General features: G+C 35.9%; 1 protein-coding gene across 9 annotated transcripts in view; it reads left to right on the forward strand.

Annotated features, from left to right (window-relative positions):
- The window catches only part of FIGN (fidgetin, microtubule severing factor), a 107,614-nt gene that overhangs the window by 17,143 nt on the left and 67,597 nt on the right, over positions 1-22,874 (forward strand). Inside the window, exon 1 of one of the 9 annotated variants that reach the window (XM_079311826.1) lies at positions 7,977-8,047. The exons of 7 other annotated variants lie outside the window; for them this stretch is intronic. In XM_079311826.1, coding sequence (XP_079167952.1) covers positions 8,014-8,047 — 34 coding nt within the window. In that variant the 5' untranslated portion in view covers positions 7,977-8,013. Of the gene's footprint in view, positions 1-7,976; positions 8,048-22,874 lie in introns of those variants that run through there. One more of the 9 variants, XM_079311834.1, reaches the window with a different exon arrangement.

A 22,874-nucleotide genomic window follows, 5' to 3' on the forward strand; every position in this document is an offset into this window, starting at 1 on the left:
AGTACGGGGATGTTTGCTTATCGTAGCAGCATTTTAGAAGTATGAAGAGTGTTATTATTTATATTTTCATCATGCAGTTCATGGGAAAAAATGACTAGTCTTATGTCATTAGCTGTTCTTTAAGCGTTTTTATAGTTAAGCAGAGCCAAACATTTTTTGTGGTTTATTTTCTTGATATAAAAAGCCCTACTACTTTTTTTTCTTATAATTGAAAAATGGCACTTGATGAACTTTTGTGCCCTACTTGCTTATGTGTATATAGTAAGGGATAGCAACTAAAAAGATATTCCAGAATAGTTTGTATACTAGCCCTTAAGAAATTGAACTGTAAAACACTTGGATGGTGTTTTTGTTTCCTTGGGTTCTTTTTATTATGACTCTTATTAGATGTGTCATCTTTGGGCTTTATTTTTCACCTCTCTATTAATAACTGCAATATACGGTGGAGAATCTCTTTCAAACTACAAAGCTTTAGTTTCAAATTTTAATAAGGCTATTTTATGCTGCATGAACAAGGTTTGGAATCTGCTATTGTTTAGCTGCTCTGTTTCTTTTTAAAATATTATTCTTAGAGGAGAATTATTCTGTATGTTTCCTGTCAATAAGTGTATTCAATGAATGCATACAAGAAGCATTGAATATAATGACAGATCTTTCTGTAGTCTTAATCATCAATTAATAGGCTTATCTGCTTGTTAGAAGTAGGTTTAATGGTACAGAATCAGCATGAGATCTGTCTATATAAAACACTTGTATGTTGTTTATGGCAGACTGAGTTTTGATCTTGCATCCCCAGATCTAATAATAGAAATATTTGGCTCTTTGCCCTCAATCAATAGATCTGTTAACAGTAAAAACTTCACACAATACTTTCATAAAGTGCTGGATGTATTGATACCGAGTTGATAAATTTAATTACTGGGTTCTACATTGATTCATTGATCTTGTGATTGGAGGAAATTGTTCTGCAGACATTTCTGAAGTATTGAGGAATATTTTATGTCCATAAAGCTTGATTAATTGATAAATCAGCACTTTTTTTTTCCTTCTCAGTTATTGATAAGGCATAAAAATAACTGCAAAAAGAATTTGGAATAAGCTAATTAGAAATTATCATGTATTACTAACAGAGCAGATGAGAAGCAGTACTATGGAGGTGAAAAAAAATTAAGTTTGAAGTGGCATTCTGCCTATGGGGCACGATCCTTAATTGGTGTAAAAATTATTGAACTTTAAAAAGATACAATAATTTACAGTTCCCAGAATCTGTACCACTGTGGCTTTTTTGTTTGTTTGTTGTTTGTTATGGTTATGCTGGCTTGTCTTTTTTTTTTTTTCCCTCAGTTCTGTTCTTTGACTTATTGGAAGCTGTTTTAAATTAGATATTATGGATGTATGGAATTTTAGATAAGCATCTGATCCAAAATGAATAGTATAGCTATAAAAGCAATTTGAAGAGCCGTAAATTCAGGATTGCGTACCCCTGATATTGTTGCAGAGTATTAAAATCTTGCTGCTAGAGATGCTATCCTCTAAGTGAAAACTTATCTTCCTTATGGGAAAGATGACTTCAGGGAACTCTCGGCTGGGAAAAGGCCCATAGGTTTTTTTTGGGTTTTTTTTTGGTTTTTTTTTTTTTTGGTTACTAAAATAATAATTTAAAAAATCCAATACATAGAATTAGTTGAATGGATATTTTCCAGGTGAAAAACCTTACGGGAGTACTTGGCTCCATTTCGGTGAGGTATGCGACCTTTTCACCCTATGTCAATGATATTTTTATAGAGTGTGTGAGAAATGTGAGTATAAAGAAAATTCCTTAAGATAATTCAATTTTTAGTTTTTCTTAAAAAAAAAAAAAAAAGTAAATCTCTCAATCAAAACAACATATACATCTCCCTTAATGAAGCTGATGAAACTATATTCCTTTAAAGGATGGTAGCTAACAGAGAAAACCAGAGACAGCCACTTGCCAGATGTTACTGTAGGTTCGACAAATACAATCTTATCCTTCAAGGAGCAGAGGATCATATGCTGGAGATGTAATGGAGGTCAAAGGAACCAAAATCTTTCAGTCCTTTAATAATTGTACCTGCCATCCCCTTGACTGGCATGTTAAAGAGAATGTATATATATATATTAATGTTTCTTAGAAGATAATTTGTATTTGGAGCAATCTACTAAGCACAAGTGGACTTCACTACTATTGCTTCTAAATGCATGTTGGGGTTGACCCCGCTGTGTGACAAGTGAGGGAAAATGGAAAGAGAAATAGTTGGTCAGTCTTGGTTACCAAAATCTTGAGAAACTGAGGGAAAGATCCAGCTTTGACAGGTCGGTTTGGGAATGGGAAGGACACGAAAAAGTGTTATCTGCAAAAAAGCACCACTGATTAAGGGCATACAGAAATGTCTGCAGTGATGAAAATGTGGAGTTTCTGCTTTTGCTTTGCCGAGCTCTGTTGCTATGAGGTATCGGCACACACAGAATGGTAATAACAGGATTGTGTGTCTGTTCCGATAGTGCTGGGAACGGTACCTGTCAAACATATCATAACACTCAACTATCTCTTTAATCATATAAGCAACACTCCTTACCACAAAAGCTATTGTATTTGTACAATAGAAAGAACAGCCATACATTATTTGAATAATGGACTAAAACTTTGTTCTTTAAACCATTTTTCTGTAGAAAAAGTTTCATGTGTCTTGGCTATAATTAAAAATAATGCAGCTACAGATGACTGTTATGCCACTGGCTCATTTTTAATTTTTTTTTTCCATAATAGTCTATTAAGTGTGTAGTCTGATATGCCATGCAGTACTGAAATAGCAATTACCAGTCATATTATTTAAGTGTAACTGAGAAACTCTTTTCTCACTTCTTTTATAGTGTAGCTACTGCTATCATGTTGTTAGTTAAATCTCAAATACCCTGAAAGGTATGCCAACAAAATGCTGAGATCATTTTGATATGATAACAAACTTTGGTGATGTAAGTATGTTTTTGTTCCAGATTCCTTGAAATCATGTGTTGCCTGGACTTTTTGTTGTCTGTTTTTAACCCTTCTGTATCCTACTTGTAATCTGTCCTCTACTCTTTGTTAAAGCATGTGGCTCACCTTCTGTAGATTAATTGCTCAGTGCATGAAGACGTATGCCATGGTTTATTTTGTGTGATATTTTAGAATGTGTGCATGTGTCAAGCTGGTTACAGATTGGTGATGATAAATCGGTCTGAGTAATATGTATCTTATTTGCATTAATACTTTAGCAGTAAGAGCATACTGTGGTCGAACTTCATGAACTAAGATAGCGGTCTTACATCTAATGAAGCAGGATTGAATGAATGATTTTCTGATACAGGTCACAATTAAACTTTTTGCTTCTCTTCTTCAGTGTGATAAAATGCCTAAGAGACACATTAAGGCATGTTTGCATAACTCCTGCTAATCTGAAGGGAATTTGAAAATGAATATTAAGAGGAAACGGGAGAGAGGGCTGAACCTGGTGGGTCACAGGGTCTGTGGCAGGAACGTATCTTCATGTTTTCATTCAAGTTGTTTTGGGTTTTTTTTGGGGGGTTTTTTTTTGCCTGATTTAGAATAACAGCTGTTTGCCTTTTAATATGTTGGAAATAACATCACTATTTTAATCTGAGATGTTTTTTCCCTTTTTATTTCCTCCATTCTAGCATATAAGCAAGTCTTTAATAAAGCATTTATACAGTGAGCTTGAATTATCATTTAATAAAACTGAAAACTGTAGTGTTACAAAATTACTCCTAGACAGTACAACTGATTTTGTGTGCTTGTCTTCTAGAGTCATGGTGAGGGGAAGAGCCAACAATTACTTTATATTACTGAACGACACCAGAGAGTAGATGATAAAATTATAGGCAGAAATTATTAATCCATGACAATAGTATCAATATTGACATTTAAGATATTATGAACTGATAGCCCTACTGTACAAACTGCTGTGATAGCTGTGCTTTTAGGTGAAAGTAACTATTTGTATGCCTTATGGCTCAGTGTGGTCATGTTCAAAGTATGAACCTACTCATCACAGATTCTGAGAAAGTACAGGTTAACATCCTCTGTGTTCTTTAGACCTATCTGATTACTTCAGCCTCCTGTGTTGACACAGAGAAAGAAACAGCTAGAATAAGGTTTGCAAGCACTGTCTGATATTAGGTATCCCATTGTGATACCTAAACCAAATTTTAAAAAATCAAGCATCCTTTTCAAGTTTAACTTGAGAAACAGAGAAAGGAACAGCAAAGATGTTTCTGAACACATTTGAAGGAGCACCATTTACTTTCAAAAGAGATCTTTCCCATCACTTGTGGATAGCTCCACCATGAAGAGCAGTATCAAAAGATCTCAGAAAAGTAACTATTCTTTTATGTCTTTGGGAACTCAGATGCTTACAAGATTGTTTCTGAGAAAGAAAAGAATTGATCCTATTTTCAGTCCCCTGTTGTTGGCATTTGTGGACCATATGACTATATACAGTATTGTAGAAATATACTCTTAGTATGTGGATACAATTCTGTTTTCCTTTGCAGCTCTAAAATAAGAGTGCAGTGTGGCTGTGTGAAAACTCAGTTTGGAAAATGTTTTTATTAATTTGTTTTGCACTATATGAAATTGTTTTATTTGATATACACATTAAGTTTGCTGAAGATCTTTAAGCTCAATTGATAGGTCACCTGCATTATTTCAGCAAAAAAATTAAAATTAAAATAGTCTGTGTTGTTTTGTATAAAAATACAGACTTTAAGTCACCTTTGATAATTTTTGAACTGGCTGTCTCCATTCAGTCAGAAAACCACTGGGTTTAAACATCATCAAATTTAAGCCATCAGCATTCAGTTGTTTTTAATATGGAAGAAGACTATAAATTTATTAGCTCTTCAACTAAATGAACACTTGATATACCAAATTAAGTGGTTTTATGTTTACTGATGTTAGATCTTTATACCAGAAGGCTTTATATTAACTTCATAACTACAGTGATACTGTATTGCGCATACTATAAATAAGCAGATATTTAATTTTAAAGATAATAATTTTTCATATGTTCATAGAATTTCTGATAATTTTTTACTTCTTGCTCTTTGCCTTTAACAACAGCTGTAATAAGTATATTTTGGAAACTGTTCGTGCTGCAATTAACCTTTCTTAATTATTGATTTTCATTTTGTTCTTTGACTTTCATTCATTATATTTCATAGTCCTGTCCTGTGTAGGCATTCGTTATACTACAATAGTGATTTATTTTTGCACTTTCAGTTTAAAAAACTTTAGTGATAACATAAACCATGATGGGTAACCATGATCATCCCATCAAGCAATGTTATTCAGATTAATGTCAGTAAACCCTACGTAACGAGGGGTATGAGGAACTTGTCATTATTCGGCTCCTAGCATTTGTCAGTGTGGCAGCCATATCAAAGGCACACCTTAATATGCAGAGAACATATTTGCTGAAACACATGGCTCAGAAAGTATCAGAAGCCTTTGTGTTTTAAAGTTAGATGTAGGTAAAATATATCTCGCTATGAGCTGTAGATAAAATATATCTCATCATGTGCTTATAGAGACTGTGAAAAAGCAGTGCCTTAATGCATGACATTTTTAAAGTTTTTACTAGTTAGAAATATTCAATTATAATGTGATGTGGTATCCATATGATACAGAATAACAAATTGACTCCAGTATTCATCTGGAGTAATGATTTTCAGCACTAATTAAGGAAAGATGTTTAGTTATTGAGTAATTAGCAAACACCACCCCACCCTGCTTCCCCAGGATGTCATCTGCTTAGAAATTGTAGAATTCACTGCTTTCATTCATGACAGGCAAGTCCTTTTTGGCTAAAGTGACTGTTCCTCTCTGTTTCAAAGCAGTACAACAGCTGCAGTTTGAGCTTGAAGGGTCTGAGTGGCTGAGATAACATCACAAATAGTATTGCATCTCAGAAAGTGTAATTCAGCTTTCCACTTTTGGGTGCTTGGTTATCAGAGGACAATCCCTGCAATTTCTATTGACTTTGGATATGCAGGTGTGCAACAAACTTTAGAAGCTAGGTGCTATAAGGAATTTCCCCAGAAAATGGTAGGCATTATCTTTATTTGTACTTCTTAATTGTCCAATCTCCCTCTTGAGGTATTAATGCTGTACAATAGAAGAAACATAGGTTTTGATTTTTCCTGGTGGTTGTAAAAACGCGTGTAAATTTCATCAGGACTAAAATACATGCATTAATAAAGGTATAAGGAATGATTCAATTGTGATTTTGCTCAGAGGAAAATTTTAATTGTTTTTTTACTGTGTAGGTATTTCAAGGAGCAAAATGCAGAGTAGATTATGCTGTTCTAATTGCAAAATCTTCCTTAGTTATCTTCTCCTTCCTCCTGATCCTTCTCCCTTCCCCCTCCCCCTCATGGCTTTTTTAAACAATTATGGGCATTGTGCTCCTTAATGGTGCATAGTTACTGTAAAGATAGATGTCCTCAAATAATGAGTTTCTAATAATAATCAGAGGCAGTGAGATTAAACTGGTTTTGTATAGAAACCTTACAGTGTGAAAAAGTACACCTAAAATCCTGAGATATATTTACAGGAGCTAAGCCTATTTACAGAAAACTAACCCAATTTTGTATCTGTACATGTGTGGGGGGTGGGGGCAGTAGAGATGTATTGTCTGTGTGTGTGTGCCTATGTTTTTGTCCACCTGCTTTGAAGACTTCAGAAGATTTTTTTTTTCTTAGTACTGATTTCTATTTTGCTTTCTGATAACAAAGTATGTTTTAAAATCACAACATACTAATTAGCCTCTGTGTTTACACTGGAAAGCTTGCATCCCTTCAAATAACTTCTCCCCGCACTCTTCTTTCGATCTGTTGCTTCTCCCACCTCCCATCCTCCTCCCCCACTCCCTGTGAGGTTTATTACATTAGATTTGTTGCTTTCTTCCTTGTTCAGAAGTTCTGAAGGCAAGTAAATGAAAGTGATAAGTACAGTAACAGATAATTGTTACTTGAAAGAGCTGTTGCTATATTGGCTGGGAATAGTATCTTTCCTAACAGGTACTGAATCAGCAAGGCTGTACAATAAAAAGAGCAAAAAAGTTTAACTTATTGTTTAGAAATACATATGCCATTTAAATGGAAACAAACCCCCAAATCTCCCACATACCTTTTGGGGTTTGGAGAACAAAAGCTTACTTGTACGCTCCAAATTCCCTTGGGCCTTAATTTGCAATACCATTATTTAAGCGTGGCTGATACAAACCCATGGCAGAGAAATAGAATCTCTCCTTCCTGGCTTTTCAAAGCCATTCTATGCCCTGTTCTCTCAGCCTACCCACATCCCCCAGCACCCCCCTCTTCGTTCCCAGCCTCTTGGTCTTACCCTGCCACTGTGAAACTCTTTTGTATTTGAAATGTAGTAAACAGAAAAATAGTGAGCTTCTGAAACACAGAAAACTGCCATTCTGGGTGGTTTTACTGACATCTCTACCAACACATATGTAATTCTATCTTCTGACTAACATCAAGGCTATAATCACTTTAATATCTGTTGTGTCCTCTACCAGGTGACCTGTAGTGATTTATTGTAAAGATAAAAGTCCCTGATATAATAAGTTATTTCTTCTCTAAGTCAGATCTTACAGAAAATACTGACCATAAAGTGAGGAGAAACTTGTGCCCACTTTACATTCTTCTGAGGTGCCTGGCTCTCATCTCCTGAGCACGGTACTGGCATTGTCAGATGCTCAGCTGGGAGCTGTTCTGGAGCAGAACTGGGTTTGGGTGTAATCCCCAACAGCTGAGAGTAAATACAGGCATCACTTTAGCTTGATACAAGGTGGAGCGCTACAGCTGTATTTATTTTGCTGCTAATAAAATGGCAGCCTACTTTGTCATTAAGAAGCTTGTCTTTTTGAAAAAGCAATTGAGGTGCAGTCCTGAGTGTTTGAGTTAGTGGAAAGGGCTAAGAAATAGATGAGCTGCATTCCTGACTGTGGGTGGAAGTATGGTGAGTAATACATGCCTTGGCATAGCATCTGCCAAAAGTATTTTTTTTCCTTTTCCCCTGCCACTACACTGTTCTAGTTTTGAAAGGTGTAAGGTATTCTGATAAGCAAAGGAGGGGAAAAAAAAAGGCAAAAGGGAAAAATACTTCCAAGCAAGTCATTATAGCACATCTCAATGGCTGTGCCTCACACTTAATTTAATTAGAAGACAACTGCACTGGAAAACTGGTCATTTTAGTCGTAGTTAACGACTGGTTCTCTCCTACCCCCACTCAGAACTGATTACATGCCACATTGTATAATGTAATTTCTACAAGAAAATGAAATATGAATAGGGTGTAGTTTTGTAGTTGCAATAATGAAGTTTTCATGAAAGATACTAACTTATCATTTAACTATGCTTTTGGAGGAGAAATAACTATTTTGCTTTTGGTGTTTCTTTTGTATTATATCAAACACAAAAAACCCCCTGATATTGAATTGGGATATTTTCTAAATTCTTAAAGCAAAAAACTGACTGCATAGCTATAAATACGTCATTATGTGGTAAGAAGGCACTGAAGGAAGTGAAACCTTGTATATGCATGTTTCTTATAGGATAACGATTTTCAGGACGGATTGCTGTTATGTTGTAATATAATTTACTGGTGTATGGTTTCTGAAATAGTAATGATATGGGTAGTTCAATGCTGAATTTCAGGCAAGAAAGTTCCTACTTAGCTGTAGTAAGACTTACTTGCTGTCCATAGTAAGATAATAAGGATAAAAATCATGTATAGTTTAAAGAAAAAAAAATCTATCTATTTGCATTTGTCCACCAAATTCCACTCAGTGATATGTTTGTTGGGCTGAGCTATTAAGTGCTCCGTGGACTGTGTTTCAACTAGTGTATGATTGACTAGGTATATTAGAGCTTTTTACTTCCTGCCAATGCAAAATTTGACCCTAGTTTTACCCTGAGATGTTTTTGCCTTTAAAAATATCCACACTTCATGAGTACTCTGGTGGGTGATAAAAAAAATCATTGTTGTTATTTGTGGGGTGTGTCTCTATGTTAGATTAAGAATAATTTACTGAACTGATTTTGAATAGATTTTATTTTCTTATGTTGATTCTAAAGTTCAACTATGGGAATTGATGTATCATCTTAAAATTTAAATCTACAATTTATGCACTGTGCCAAAGCACCCATGAGCTCATTAAGGAAAGACTTTTTCAATTATATATTGTGTTTATGCATGTATTTATACTTGACAGGAATCCTTTAGAGGTTTGGTTTGCTGTATTAATGCTTTCAATGTATTAGAGTACATAAGATATGGTAGAGATGTCATTAAAACTGTACAATATAGCAGTTTTCTAAGGTTTAGATGCTCACTATTTTCCTGTTTACTGCATTTCAAATGCAAAAGAGTTTCACAGTGGCAGGGTTAAGACCAAGAGGCTGTACTTACACGTTTAGTGCTGGTCACTTCCACTGTGTTTTGGTAGCTGCTAACCCGTTCCTTGGCCAGACATCCAGCCTCTAGAGGGCACAGCAGTGATCTCCTCTGCCAGATCCTCCCCCGCACAATCATCTGCTCAAAGTTTTAGTGCTGGCACCGACAGCCAGAATTCTGCTTGTGTTGCGTTAAAAAGTCTGTATTCCTCATTATTCCTGGAGTTGTGCTACAGTGATTTCCTTTTCTTTTTCCTTGTTTAATCTGGGGAATGTTTCTGTATTTGCTTTTTTTTTTTTCCCCCCAAGTGGTGATCTTTATGTAGGTAGACTCAAATCCGTTATATTGCTGACTCGCAAATGTTTCTTCACCTGGTAGAAACAGTTCTTTAGGCTTACACTGCTTTAGTAAAGACTACAGAACCCAGTGCAGAGCATTTGAGACTTCCTCAATTAAGTACTAAAATTTCTTATGTACTAAAGTAATAAATAATCCTGGTGGGGTTAAACTCAGTTAATGCTACTGCAGTTGCATAGGTTCAATTGCTCAATCGTTTCTTTTGTGAGATGCCATTTTACAGTTTTTTATTCTCCTATAGATTAATGTTACTAATTTTGATATTTATGTGAAGTCATATTTGTTCTCCAATTCAGTGTGACTCTTTACTTTAGTGTGTCATTATTGACAATCAGGTTTTCAATAATTCAAATTAATTTGATGGTCTGCTTTGAATTTTCCTAAGATCTCCTCATGTAGAACAAAAAAAGCAAGTATTCCTGGATTTGACACCAGGAATAAAGACATGCCCCAGTCAGTAGTTCTGTTTTTTTTATATTTGGGGAGAAATGCCTATTGAAGAAAAATTTGTTGCATAGTGTCATTAACCACATAGACAACTGTTCTTAGTAATGGGATAAATTGGGCAATTTCTGCTTGAGAAATTGCATGAATACAGCATTTTAGCTACATATTTAATGATGAGTGATAAAGCTTTACATCATTGTTGGGTTTCTACGTTTCAGTGCAACATAAAAAAGGAGGAGGGTTGTGGTCTTGTTTATTTTGTAGGTTACCTTGCTATGCTCAGTTCCCATTTCCTTACCTTTTCTTCAAAAATAATTCAAATAAAAGTTGTGTGGTTTATGAAATGTATGGCATCTGCTTTATGGGTGGTACCAGACCAAATTTTGTTGGGGAAGTTTGAACACAATATGTGAACAGTTTAGAATATTTAGGTAGTATGTTCCCATGTTGAATCAATTCCATTTGCAAAGTTGTTCAGTCCTTCAAAATGTCAAAGTGTTTTTGTTAGTCTAAGAATAATGACAGTTTATGGAGATGCGGGGGAAAAATTTCCAAGACAGAATACAATCTGTGGAAGTGCTACATCAAACTTTTATGTCTTCATCACCAGTGACCAACAGACAGTTAACTTACCGGAGAAATAATTGTGACATGGCTTTGTGATTCATCAAATCCACTTTTTCCCAGGGGGCTCAGACAGTCACTAGTGTGTCACTTCAACCTTGGCACACACCCAGGTTTGCAAACTTGGTTGATCATTCCATGCTGTGGGGTGGAGCTCTGTAGTAAAACTGCCCAACCTACTGAAACCTCAATGAAAAAAGGAGGTGTAACACTTGGAGGCTGTCATGGTCAACTCCTTTACTAACCTGATCTCTGAGGGTTAGGTTTACTCTTGGAATAAGCTTCTGTTGTTGTGGAAATGGGTTGGAAATATAGCTATAGTATCTGTTCAGTCTCAAATAACCAAGTTTTTTTGATGATATAGTTGTTTACAGTCAGACACTGGCCCTGCTGTTCTGCCTGAGAAGGAGCATTCTTTTTTTGCTAACTGCTGGTAGAGGATTGGTATGGTTCAAGTGTATCTGTTACTTTTGTCCTCCAAACCCAAATATTCTCCGCCTTTCTCTTCCCCCCTGTTAAATTCATGGCTTTTACAGCTTGTTCTAAAAGCCAAAAAAAATAGTCTGTATTGAAGTTAGTGGGGAGGAAGAGGGGGTGAAGCAAGCAAGTCCTAGAGCCAGAAATGTTCCCTTAAGGGACGCAGTGCCTGGGTGCCAGTGGGGTGCCTGACAGAGCCTCTGCCATCATCACCTGTGGCATTGTGGTGTCAGGCAGAGCCGACTCTTGGATGGTTCAAAAGAGCAGGAACAAACAAATACAATGTGAACGTATTGATACAGTTTATAGGATTTAAAAAGAAAAAAAGAAAGCTACATTGGGAAAATAATTCAAAGGCAATTTTCATGGGGAATATTAAAGCACCAAGCAAGTCCAGTGTAAGCTGAATGACAGGTCACTGACTTTGGTTGCTGGAAGTGTGTGTGTCATGTCTTTTGTCTGAATTTAGAAAAATGTGAATTTTGTCCTTGTGGTGGAACATTGTACCCCTTAAACATAGGAGAGGGGAGAGGTATAGCCAAGGATTTTTTTCACTCTTGAACAAATGAAAGCATGAGCAAAGCCACCTTGATTTTAAAATTCAGGCTCCAAATCTCTCTTTAAATCATTTTAAGAGACACTAAGATATAAATCATCTAAGCAATTACATGAACAGAGAAGGAGCTGGGCCTAGCCTCAGCTTCAGCCCCAGATGTTTCTTGACTACAATAATGGCCCAGCCCAGATATTTACAGCTTAATTTCTGGTCATGTGCACTTGTCCATAAATGGGTCCTTTTCCATTTCCAGTTCAACAACTGAACCACTTATAGTAGAGTGTGATTCAAATTTGAATGATGGCAAGATGTGAATAGAGACAATTTACCTTTGGAAACTTTCAAGTCCATTTCCAATATATAAAATATAAGGTAACTCTTGAACCGAGAATGGTAGATTGTCCCCCTTTCAAATGCTGTGTTCTTAATTTTTCAGTCTCTAGTTGTTTATAGAATCTGTTTCTATCTATTCCCGGTTTTTAATTTTTTTGTTTAGCTTTACTGCAGTTCTGAGCAGACTTTTCCCCCTCCTTTTAATGCTGTGCCACCTAGCATGAGTTACACTGCAATCCAGTGCATCTAACCTCACTGCTCTCTCCATTCGCGTCCTGCTTACTGCTCCTCCCAAACAGCCCCATTGCTTGAAACTAAACAAATTGAAAATAATGATTGGTAACCATCTGCTGTGCTGAAATTCCATGTACCGCAGTTAACTCCATTTTACAAAACAACTTCAATCTAGTGAATTACAGTGCAGTTCTTGGTGGCAGCAGATAGCAACAAGCAGTTTCGAGTTCCTCTGGACAAAGCAGTTGACGTAGGGAGCATTATGCAGAGTGCAGCATTTGGTGGTGTTGGGATGATGGGAGGATACTTGTGCCATCAGACAGCTCAGTGTAGTGCATTTGAAACTAAAGGGAGTCTGACCACGGCCTAATTGTTTCATGTGATTAAAAAAGAAGCTAGTCCATAAAACTGCTTGCGGTCTTGCAAATCTGTACTCTTTAGTTTGGTTTTTCTGTTTCTGCAGCTGAGTGCAATATGATGAGGAACGTGTTTTGCTTTCAGTCATTTCCACATGGCTTTTGGATGCCCAGTGAAAACCTCAACCAAAAATTAGGTTATGTAGCTGGTCAAAGCATATTGAAGAAAAATTATTAATCATAGGTTTTCTATTTGAGAAACTTTTATTGATACAGAACTGTAACAAGAAGCACTCTAAAAAGTGATGGACTGCCAATCAGCAGACATTCAAATAATGACAGACTATCATATAATATTAAAATACGCACCATAATAATGTTTTTAGCTCAATTTCAATAATTTGAGTTTAGGTTTTGATTGTGTGTAAAGAAAGTTGCTTAAAATGGGCAGTATATTGAGTTCAAAGGACCCATGCAGTTCATAAATTCTCTGGTGTCTACTGGATTTTTCATCAGGGAGACTTCCAATAAAAATGATCTATTTTAGAAATAATATTGTTTAGTAGGTTGAAATGTGGCGTAATAAAATTAGACCTTCAGTCTTCTAAAGTTACTACTTAGATGGCACCCTTGGGATGGTAAAATGGCTGTATAAGCAGATGAATCAGACAGTTTCACTGATGGATACATTTGTCAGTCTCCGTTACAGATATAATATATTCTTATATCTGTAATCCTGACACTGTTACATCCAAATGAAATCAACATGAGGTTGTCATCTTTAAGCAAATATGTTAAGTGTTGTCTTTTGTGCTTTGGATTTGAAAGAAAGGGGCCCAAGGGAGCCAGCATCATGCAAATGGAACAAATCCCATTTCTTCTGAGCTGTGCTGTTTCCCCCTTCATGGCAGCTGGCTGTGTTATCTTTGTGTGTTTCTCTGAGTGCTGACAATTCTTTCAGTGATCTAAGTTAGGGCACATTAGAAAGTGGAAGCAGCTGTCTGTCGTTATACTGAGAGACGTGTTTGCTCTACTGCAAAGATGAAGGACCATGAATCCTTGACACACTCTCTCCCCCCTCCCCCTTTACTTTCCAACATGATCAACATTCAGACGCACAGATTGTCTGCTTGGACAGTTTTTTGTTCTGACTGACAGCATCTGGCATAGACAAATTTAAAAATACATAGCATGCCATGCTTGGAATTGGAACATCCCTTCTTTATTAATCTTCTCATTTAAACCATTCATTTACATTTCAAGAAAGGTTACAGCTTGATGTGGTTGAAACATTTATTTTAAATGAATAACCTCCTAATGAAATACCTTGAATGAGCACCAAACAGTCTGTGTTTATTAAAAATTACACCTGATTAGTATGGCCTTGGAACTGTGGTGAAGACATAAGATTTCCCTATTGTCTCAATCCAGAATAAAAAAAAAAAGTATAAGTGTAATCTTTTCTTTATTTTCCTTTTTTTTTTTTTAAACCACAGAGCTAAATGAGAGTAGTGTTTTCACTTTCAACCCCCCATCATTTTCAAGATTATAAAGCAGTAGCCTTTAAAATGCTGTTTCTCTAATTAAATCTGGTTTTGCTGGAACAATACATTTAAAGGAAATGCCTAAATAGAGCATTGTTTTGTTTTATTCTGCTAAGGCATTTATGATTTGAGAGACAAGATGCTTTATGATTTGTTGTAATATGAAATCCTATATATATTTTTTCCTACTGAGAAGTATTCATATATTTGTATACAGTACTTTACTAGTAAAATAGAACTGAAATGGTGGACAACCCACTAAAATGTTTATGCACGTGCACATATGCACACTTACATTCTGTGCACTCTCATCTTCATGATCCAGGTTAGCAATGCAGACATGCTTGTCTAGCATTTATGTAAAAATAATATGAAAATTGGCTATACCACTCAGAATATGGACTTGAGTCCATGAAGGGAGGGGGAAAATAAACCTCTTCTTGTACTAGACATTTTAGATACTTTATTGCAGCTTTAACTATTTGCTGTGCATTAAAAAACAAAAAAACCGTCTTCCAGAAGGAGTTGGGGTGGGGGAGAACCCAGTATTATAATAAAATAGAGGACTGTTCAAGTGCTTGGCAGTAAATATGTAAAACAAGTATCCTGGCTTATTTAGAAAGGCAAGAGAAGCTGTAGCAGACAGGCTCAATTAACAATTGTAAGCAGGAGAGGACTTGTATTCCTTCGGTAAATGTAGGAGAGGTCATTTGCTTTAGGATAAAATCTGACAAATTTCAGATATAGACATAAAGGCTGGAATAAATATGACAAAAGATTTTCAGTTGCACATCAAGCATTTTGTATTTGCAATGGCCATTTACATTTTTTCTCAGTGAATAGATTTCTTTTTTATTAATGTTTTCCTGAATAATATGTTCTTAAATTAATTGACTGTGAAACAAGCATTTTGGGACAATAGGAATTTTAATACAAGCTCAAAATATAATTTTCCTTCTTCTAAAAATTCTTTTAGTAATGCCTAGTCAATTTTTCTTTTTCTGAAGGAAGCACTAAGCTGGTAAGTTTTCAGCACAGCTTTTACTATGCTAGTTATGTGTAGTCTGAGAAGTGAAATGAAATTTTATTTTAAATGAAATCACAGTTTCCCCCCACAAACTGTTCCATTTACGTGATAAACTTCTATTTTTATTTATTTATTTTTTTAATGACTAGTTATAAAGGCTTGTACAGATATGCATCTGTAAGCAAACTGGGAATAGGTTAGAGAACACAATTCCCTGGTGTAAAAAGCAAGGTTTAGCAGTAATGCTTTTAATCTGGACTTGTAGAGGATTCGGGAGCATCCATAGATCTGCTTCAGTAATTACCATACCCCAAGTGGCACTGGAAGAGACATTTGCCTAAAAACTTGATGTCTTCATTACACTGTTTACATTTTAATTAGAAACATGAAAATTAGTGATTCATATGGACAACTATAGTTTAAGTGGGTTTGCTCACCGTCCAATAAATCAGAAGGGAAAAAAAGAAGGGGGGGTGGGAGAAAAAAAGGCAACCCCACAACCTGCATCTGCAAGCAGAAAACCCTCTCATACCTTACAGTTGTAATAAACAGTTTACTAGGAATCATTCATGGGAATAATGTGTTGGTATTAGAAGCTGGTTAAAATGTGGTTTGTGTTTTATCAGAGAGGAAATTTCTATGTAAATCAGAGACTGTTATTTTAAAGGTAAGGCTAATCACAGTCGGTGTTACATGTATGTGATTGGGGTGTGTGTAGGATACACATATGTAGCTTCTGCGCAGAAATACGTACATTGTGGCTATTTTAAGGAGGAGAATTGGTGTAGGGATATTTTGGCAGTTCTGAGCACTACGTATGGCTGCAGAGCAGCCAGTTTAGCCCTTTTCAGCGTGTCTCCATAAATACATGTAAACATTAGTATGGCTGCACACAGAGATGCATATATAGAAATACACGTGTGTGCGTGCACAGGGGCAAGTAAGGAGCTGTGGGTGATTTCCCCCTGAATTTTGCATGTACCTGCAGCAGCAGCAGCGGCCTGATCCCGTGGCGCAGGAGCGGTGCAGTCTGTCGCTGCCTGAGTCAGCAGCGGCGCTGGCCGCGCTGCCCGCCCCGCCCGGCGCGCAGTGACCCCTCTGCCTGCGCGCCCAGAGCCGCGCAAACTGCTCCTGCAGGCAGGGCTGGGATTCCAGCTAATGACTCAGAGATACACAGGGTCAACGCTCTGCTGATCTGGACTACGAGCCATTGCACCAGCTTAGTTGTACTTTTTTTTTTTTTTTTTTTCCCCCTTCTTCCATAACTTACTGTCTTACTCTCCACATTTCCACCCCCATTCCCTTATGATAAAAGTGATGATATGCAAAATTGCGTTTCTTTTTTTAAGAATACTTAATGGGTTGTATTTCTTCAGATTTCAGTTTGATCCACTCAATTAAAAAAAAAAAATGTTTTTCCTGGGGGGACATGGAGGAATTGTTTTCTACGCTATTAACATTGTGTTATGTTAGTTCCATGTAGACTCTTTTGGACATTATGCAAATAATATGTGGATAGACAATTTTTTTGAATGGGAAAGCGAGCCTTGGCAGCAATAAGTAAATCCTGATGGTTTAATATTAATGATTTTTTTTCTTTAACCAAAAATAAGGAAGTCTCCTTCTCTGTTGCTTTTTTATTGGATTTCTTTTTGTTCAATCCTTAAGATTTATAAGATATTATTTTCCTCTGATTGTCACTCTGCATTATTTTCTTTATATAGATATAAATTTACATGTATATGTTTGTATTTTTTCCTGTGTACCTGAGATTTTTAGACATGACATGATATACCTCAGAGTAAGCATTTTATAAAGATGCTTTGCATTTACCAATATGAATCACATTTTTGTTCCTTCTTTGTTCAAGTGGTGTTTTTGAACCACAGAATAAGTAAACCCAGGTATGCCTTGTGGCTATTTTAGTGCTTCATGCAAGCATTTCCCATGCCAAAAATACACAATAGTGTCTCTTTTTTGCATTTGTTTTACTGTTAAAATAATGTTTCAGTTTATGTCAAACACTTTCATTTGATGTAAAGATTTGTTTTCCTTTTTCTTAATTTTCTATCAATGTTTTTAGCACTGTCTCTAATTCCTGGTGATTTGGAAGCACTGCAATGAAGTAACTTGGGTGCACACTTTGTAGTGCGATTGACTTAGTGACAGTGCTATGTCTTCATTTGTTCTGGTTTTTCTTTTCTTTTATTTTTTTTTTTTTTTTTTTTTTGCTTTTTAAACACATCTCTTTGGGTCTAGGCATGTTATAAATGTGACTGAACAGAACTGTTAACATCTGCAGAGACAGAAACATGCTGCCTGCTTGTACGTACTGCAAAATTCTAATAGTTTTGTGCTATCTGTTAAATTCAGCGTGCTTTCTGCATTGTGGCACGGAACAGTTGTGCTGTGAGGGAAGCTGGCTGCCTGCCAGCCATCGACTATGAAATCCCGGGTACCTGAGAGCTTATCAGTTCTTTTGATTTGTAAAAGAAAAAGTGATGAAAATGTTGGTAAACTGCCATGAAGGTTTAAGGCTGCTGGAATAAGGAGCCGTGTAATCAGATTGGAAAATGGAGCTTGAGATTCTCTGCATGTGAAGCAGTCGCCTGTGGACCTACAGAGATGCTGTGCAAGTGCCTGAGCTGACCACTTTGTTAGCAAATCAGCTTGTTTGCTGCAGCAGCAGGGTAGAATAGGCTAGTCCTTGTGATGGCATGTAGCACAGGTAATATCTCTTGCTTTGTACGATGTAATCAGCTGGCAATTGGCTCACTCTGCATTAACCTTCTTGATATTTTTCCCTTTCGTAAGACTGTGCACTTTAAACAATTAACTATTGAAAGTAATCCTTCAAGCAAATCAAAGCAATCCTTTAATTTTATCACCCTGCTGAAAAAGTATCAGGTGGTCAACTGGTCTTCATCAGCTGCTGGAAATTCTCAGGCTCAGTGTAGCGTGGAGAGGTTCTTTAACCCATTCACATTTAGAAAAATGTCAAGATTTTATATTTCTCACATAATATATTGCTGCATCGTGAAACTGCAATTGGAATTGTTTTAATGAAAAGCCTTGGGAGAGCCCTTTCATATACAGACAGCTTTTACGCTTCTGTTTGTTTAGGCATTTCCATACACTACCTCTCAGAAAGCTTTGATGACACAGCCACTTGTACTGATAATTCCACTGCTTCACCTCCGGTGAACTTGATTCACTAAGGTTGAAGAGAACAAGGCTATCGTTGCTGGTCTTCTGCGTTGCTTTTTAATCCTCTGAAATAAAAGCCAGATAATGGAAAAATTTGTGTGGTAGGCAAACTTCCTTTTTGGTGGAAAAGTTTTAATGCCGTTTGTGAAAAACTGAAGTTTCTAGCTAAGAAAAATAAAATTTAAGCGAGCAGAACATTACATGCCTTGTTGCTATTTGAATTGGCTTACCCAGCCAAAAGTTCCTTTGTCTCTTTGACAGTTTTGGATTTTATTACGGGCTAGAATTTTCCAGAGTCATCCTGTAAAATATGTGATTACTGATACCCTCATAATATTGTATAATAGCTATATGCCTGATATTTTACGTAAAAGTTTGCTTCTATTTCAATAATTCTTTGACATGCCTTGCTTATTTCTAAACTTAAATCACTCAACAGTTACGCTCATATGAATAAGAGCAGTGAAATTACTGACAAACATGTTACAAATAATACTGCTGTGAATGAGCCTTATTCATACTACATTCATTATATGAAAATAAATATTGTTGGTAATTTAAGGCTGTAATAAATAATGACCTGAAACTTCTGTCCAGATATTTTGTTTAGAAGATGTTGGAAATGGTCAGCAGCTGCTTTGCCACACTCTACAGAAAGTCATTTAATTGAATTCTAGTAGATCAGAGCAACAAAACGGAATTTATAATATGTGATCTGCTTTTACCAATGATATCTGTGAAAGCAGTATTGACTGGCTGTGTTAGTCATCTTTTTATCTCTCTTTGAAGAATGTGAGCATGTTTTGAAAATACAAAGCTAGATCCTACTAATCATATTGCGTTTATCATATTTAATGTTGGCTTTGGCTCAGTTCTAATATGTATGAAAAATCTGAAATTTATGTGCACATCTGTTTTTTGTGTGTCCCGTTTAAAAAAAAAAATAACCTGCATACATCATATGCTGCAAAGATCTACTTTATATTCTTTTAGAGGACAAACTCCATTAGATATGCACTTACTGTACATTGGATTGTAAATCTTACAATTTAATGGTAATTCAGTGAGCAGTTATTGCTTCTGTGGCCTTTTTTCTTTCTTTTTTGTCCCATCTCACTTGTGAAATAGGGTTACCCTTTACAAGTGTCACATCCATAGATTCATCTTTTGTACTCTATAGTTGTTCCTAGTGCATCATTCTAAGTGAAAAGAAAAATAGGAAGCCAAAGCTACAGGAGGGGCATTGGGGGAGGGAGGTCTATACATAGAAATACAGCATATAGCAGCAGAAAGACCAAGGCAGTTTAGCATCAATCTAACAGATTAAAATTTTGCTGTAAAGGTACATTTTCTTTAACCTCATTCTCATTCGTTTTCCCCTACCACTGTAGTTGGCGTTTGAATTCCCAGGAAGCAGAAATGGTGTCTTAATGATACGAGCCTTTTTGCTTCGCTTACACTGCTAATACTCTTATCCCTTTTCTGATATGAAATACTTTTTGCAGAAACAATATACACATTTGTAAAGAAATTATAAAAGGATTCTCCTTTTGAAGATAATGAGTTCTCTTCAGGAACTGCAGGTTACGTGGAACACAAATGAGCTCTAAGTGGAGGGATTTAAAGTCCTGCTACAGCATTTAATTTCTTGAGGAAAGGAGTTCAGTTCAAGGTTAGCCTGTTATTGTGGCACTGGCAACTACTTCTCTCATTCCTGTTCTTCTGCCAGCAGTGCTGCACAAAAGGCAGTCATTTTTATTTAATACGTAGGGAGGTATTAATCACTGCAGTGTTTTGTCGCAAAAATTTGTCTGATCAAATTCATTGTTTCACCACTCATGACAATAATAGGTGTTTAATTACTCAATAAGAGCAGTTTATAGATTCCATTTTTCCTGTTTGCTGGACAAATGGTATTGATTTTGTACTTTGATGCAGCATGAAACTGTATTAAACACAATTAGAATTCTAAAGCTGGCAATGTGTATCAGTTATGGTAACTGAGCTCTTTGCTAAAGAAACTGCATCTTCCAAATTTTCCCTACATTTAAATTCCCAAGACGAAAAAAGATCTTTAAGGACTTTTTTGGTTTTTTTTTTGCATGAGCTCTTATGCCTTTTCTCTTGTTTTTCACTGGCATTTATGCTTGCTACAAACTTTACATATTCAAGGCAAATGGTTTATGTAATATTTTTTCAGTTAATAGTCCCTTTATAGTGGTAATCAGTTGTACAGATTCCAACCTACTCAACAATTTTACCATTGTCTTGTCCTACCTTCATGCCACACTTATGAACAATATACCTTTTGTGAAACATGAACATTACGTACCCCAGTCTTGAGTTTGGACAGTAAAATTTATGAGGTTGGAAAGACAGTAGTCTTTTGCTATTTTTCCTAGAACTCCCAGTTTTCTTGAAAAGGTGGTCATTAAGCCACATATGGGTTTTTCTTTTACTTTCTCTATTTTATTTCTAGTGATAGTTGTTGTTATACTGTCATTCATGACATGGTTTTGATGTATCAATACCTGCATAGACTTGAGCTTTTTCTTTCGGTAGAATTTTTGTGGGTTTACAAAAATTGAATTTCCAAAATGATTGTTTATTGCTTCCCTTGTGGTCAGTACATTTTTAATTACAATTCTTTTCCACTACTGGTGCTTGTGTAACAGTTTTCAGTTGGAAGTGTTTAATAGTTTCGCATTGTTTGCTTTTGTTTCTAAAGTGTCAGAATTAAACAGCATGAATTGTAGGTGAGCATATTCAAGTATCTATATCTGAATCAAGAAAAGAAGAATGATTTCTGTCAATACGCATTCCATTTTACAAGTGAGCTTAAGTAACTAAATCTTATGATATTTGTTGTTTGTTGGCTTCAAGCTTCTAGGTAAATAAGTTAGATAACATCCTTAGTGTACAATTCCTAGTTTTTCTTCTTTAATATTATTTCTAGGTTGTGCTTCTAGCCTCTATTTTACCTCATTTAGCTCAGATGGAATATTTCTTAAAAATACAAACAATTTCTGAAAAATGTTCCATGATTGAAGAATATTTTTGAAGAAAGCATGTTAAGCATAGTAATATCTATGCTAAATTTTTCCTGCATCTAAATGCTTTCAAAGTAGAGAAAGAAAAGGCATTTATTTGAAATACTCATTGAGTTACATATGAAGGTGTGGTGTGTGCTTGTTGGGGAGCATGCTTAGTATCAAGAAACATCCATTGTATAATGGAAGGCATGCTTTTGTTCCCTTCTTTGGGGATCTGTTCATATTGCAGTTTCACAAAATGTGTATTAACATACCTGTATTCATGATTGTGTTATAATTGTTTCACATCTTTTGCAGAAAAGCTCCAATTCCTTATTTAAGCTTACCTTGAGAGCTTCAGTGGGACTACTCACGCTTAAAGACACGCTTAAGTGCTTTGCTGAGTCAAACTTTATACTGGGTGGACCTTCTTGTTTCTCCTTTCAGACAAATTATTTCCTATGTGTTCTGAATAACTCAGATACCAACGGCTCATTCAATTGTTTGGGGTTTAGGTAGTGAGTTGGGTGTTCTTTGCTTTATGAAAATCAATACAAATTTCAATTACACAAACAGCAGGTGAGACATTAAAATTAAAAGGATGTAGGATGCACATTTTAATTTGTGGTGATGTCTTAGCTATCCAGATGTTATGGGAAAATTGAATAAATCTAACTGGGATTCTGAATAATTGAATATATTGTTCTTATTTATTTGGATTACTGTAGCACTTAGAGGTCTCAACCAAGATGGTGACCTTGTTGTGCTGGTATTGTAAAAACATGTAGTGAGAGACTGTTCTGCGTCAGAGGGGTTACATTCTAAATAGCTGAGACGCACAAAGGTTAATAGGGACACAAAGAGGCGCTGAAATGTGAAGAGACTTGCCCAAGGTCATATAGCAGGTCAGTAGCAGAGCCGTGAGTTAAGCCTACATCTCTGGACTCCTATGCACTAGATTGCTTCTCCAATGATTAAACTATCTGCCTTTAATAGCTATTGAGGGAAGTAATTGTCTTTGATTTAGCAGGGAATTTTGGGCACTGATATTTGTCTGCATTTCTACTTGGTTTTAGTATGTCATAGAAAATCTGGAGCTATAATTCAATAATACGGAAAGAACATTAAAAACATGATTCTTATTATGACACTTATTGCAAATTTCGCAGATACTTCCAGGGAGGTGGATGCTGTTT

The sequence above is a fragment of the Erithacus rubecula genome (assembly GCF_903797595.1).
Source record: "Erithacus rubecula genome assembly, chromosome: 8".
In the NCBI taxonomy this organism is placed as follows: Eukaryota; Metazoa; Chordata; class Aves; order Passeriformes; family Muscicapidae; genus Erithacus; species Erithacus rubecula.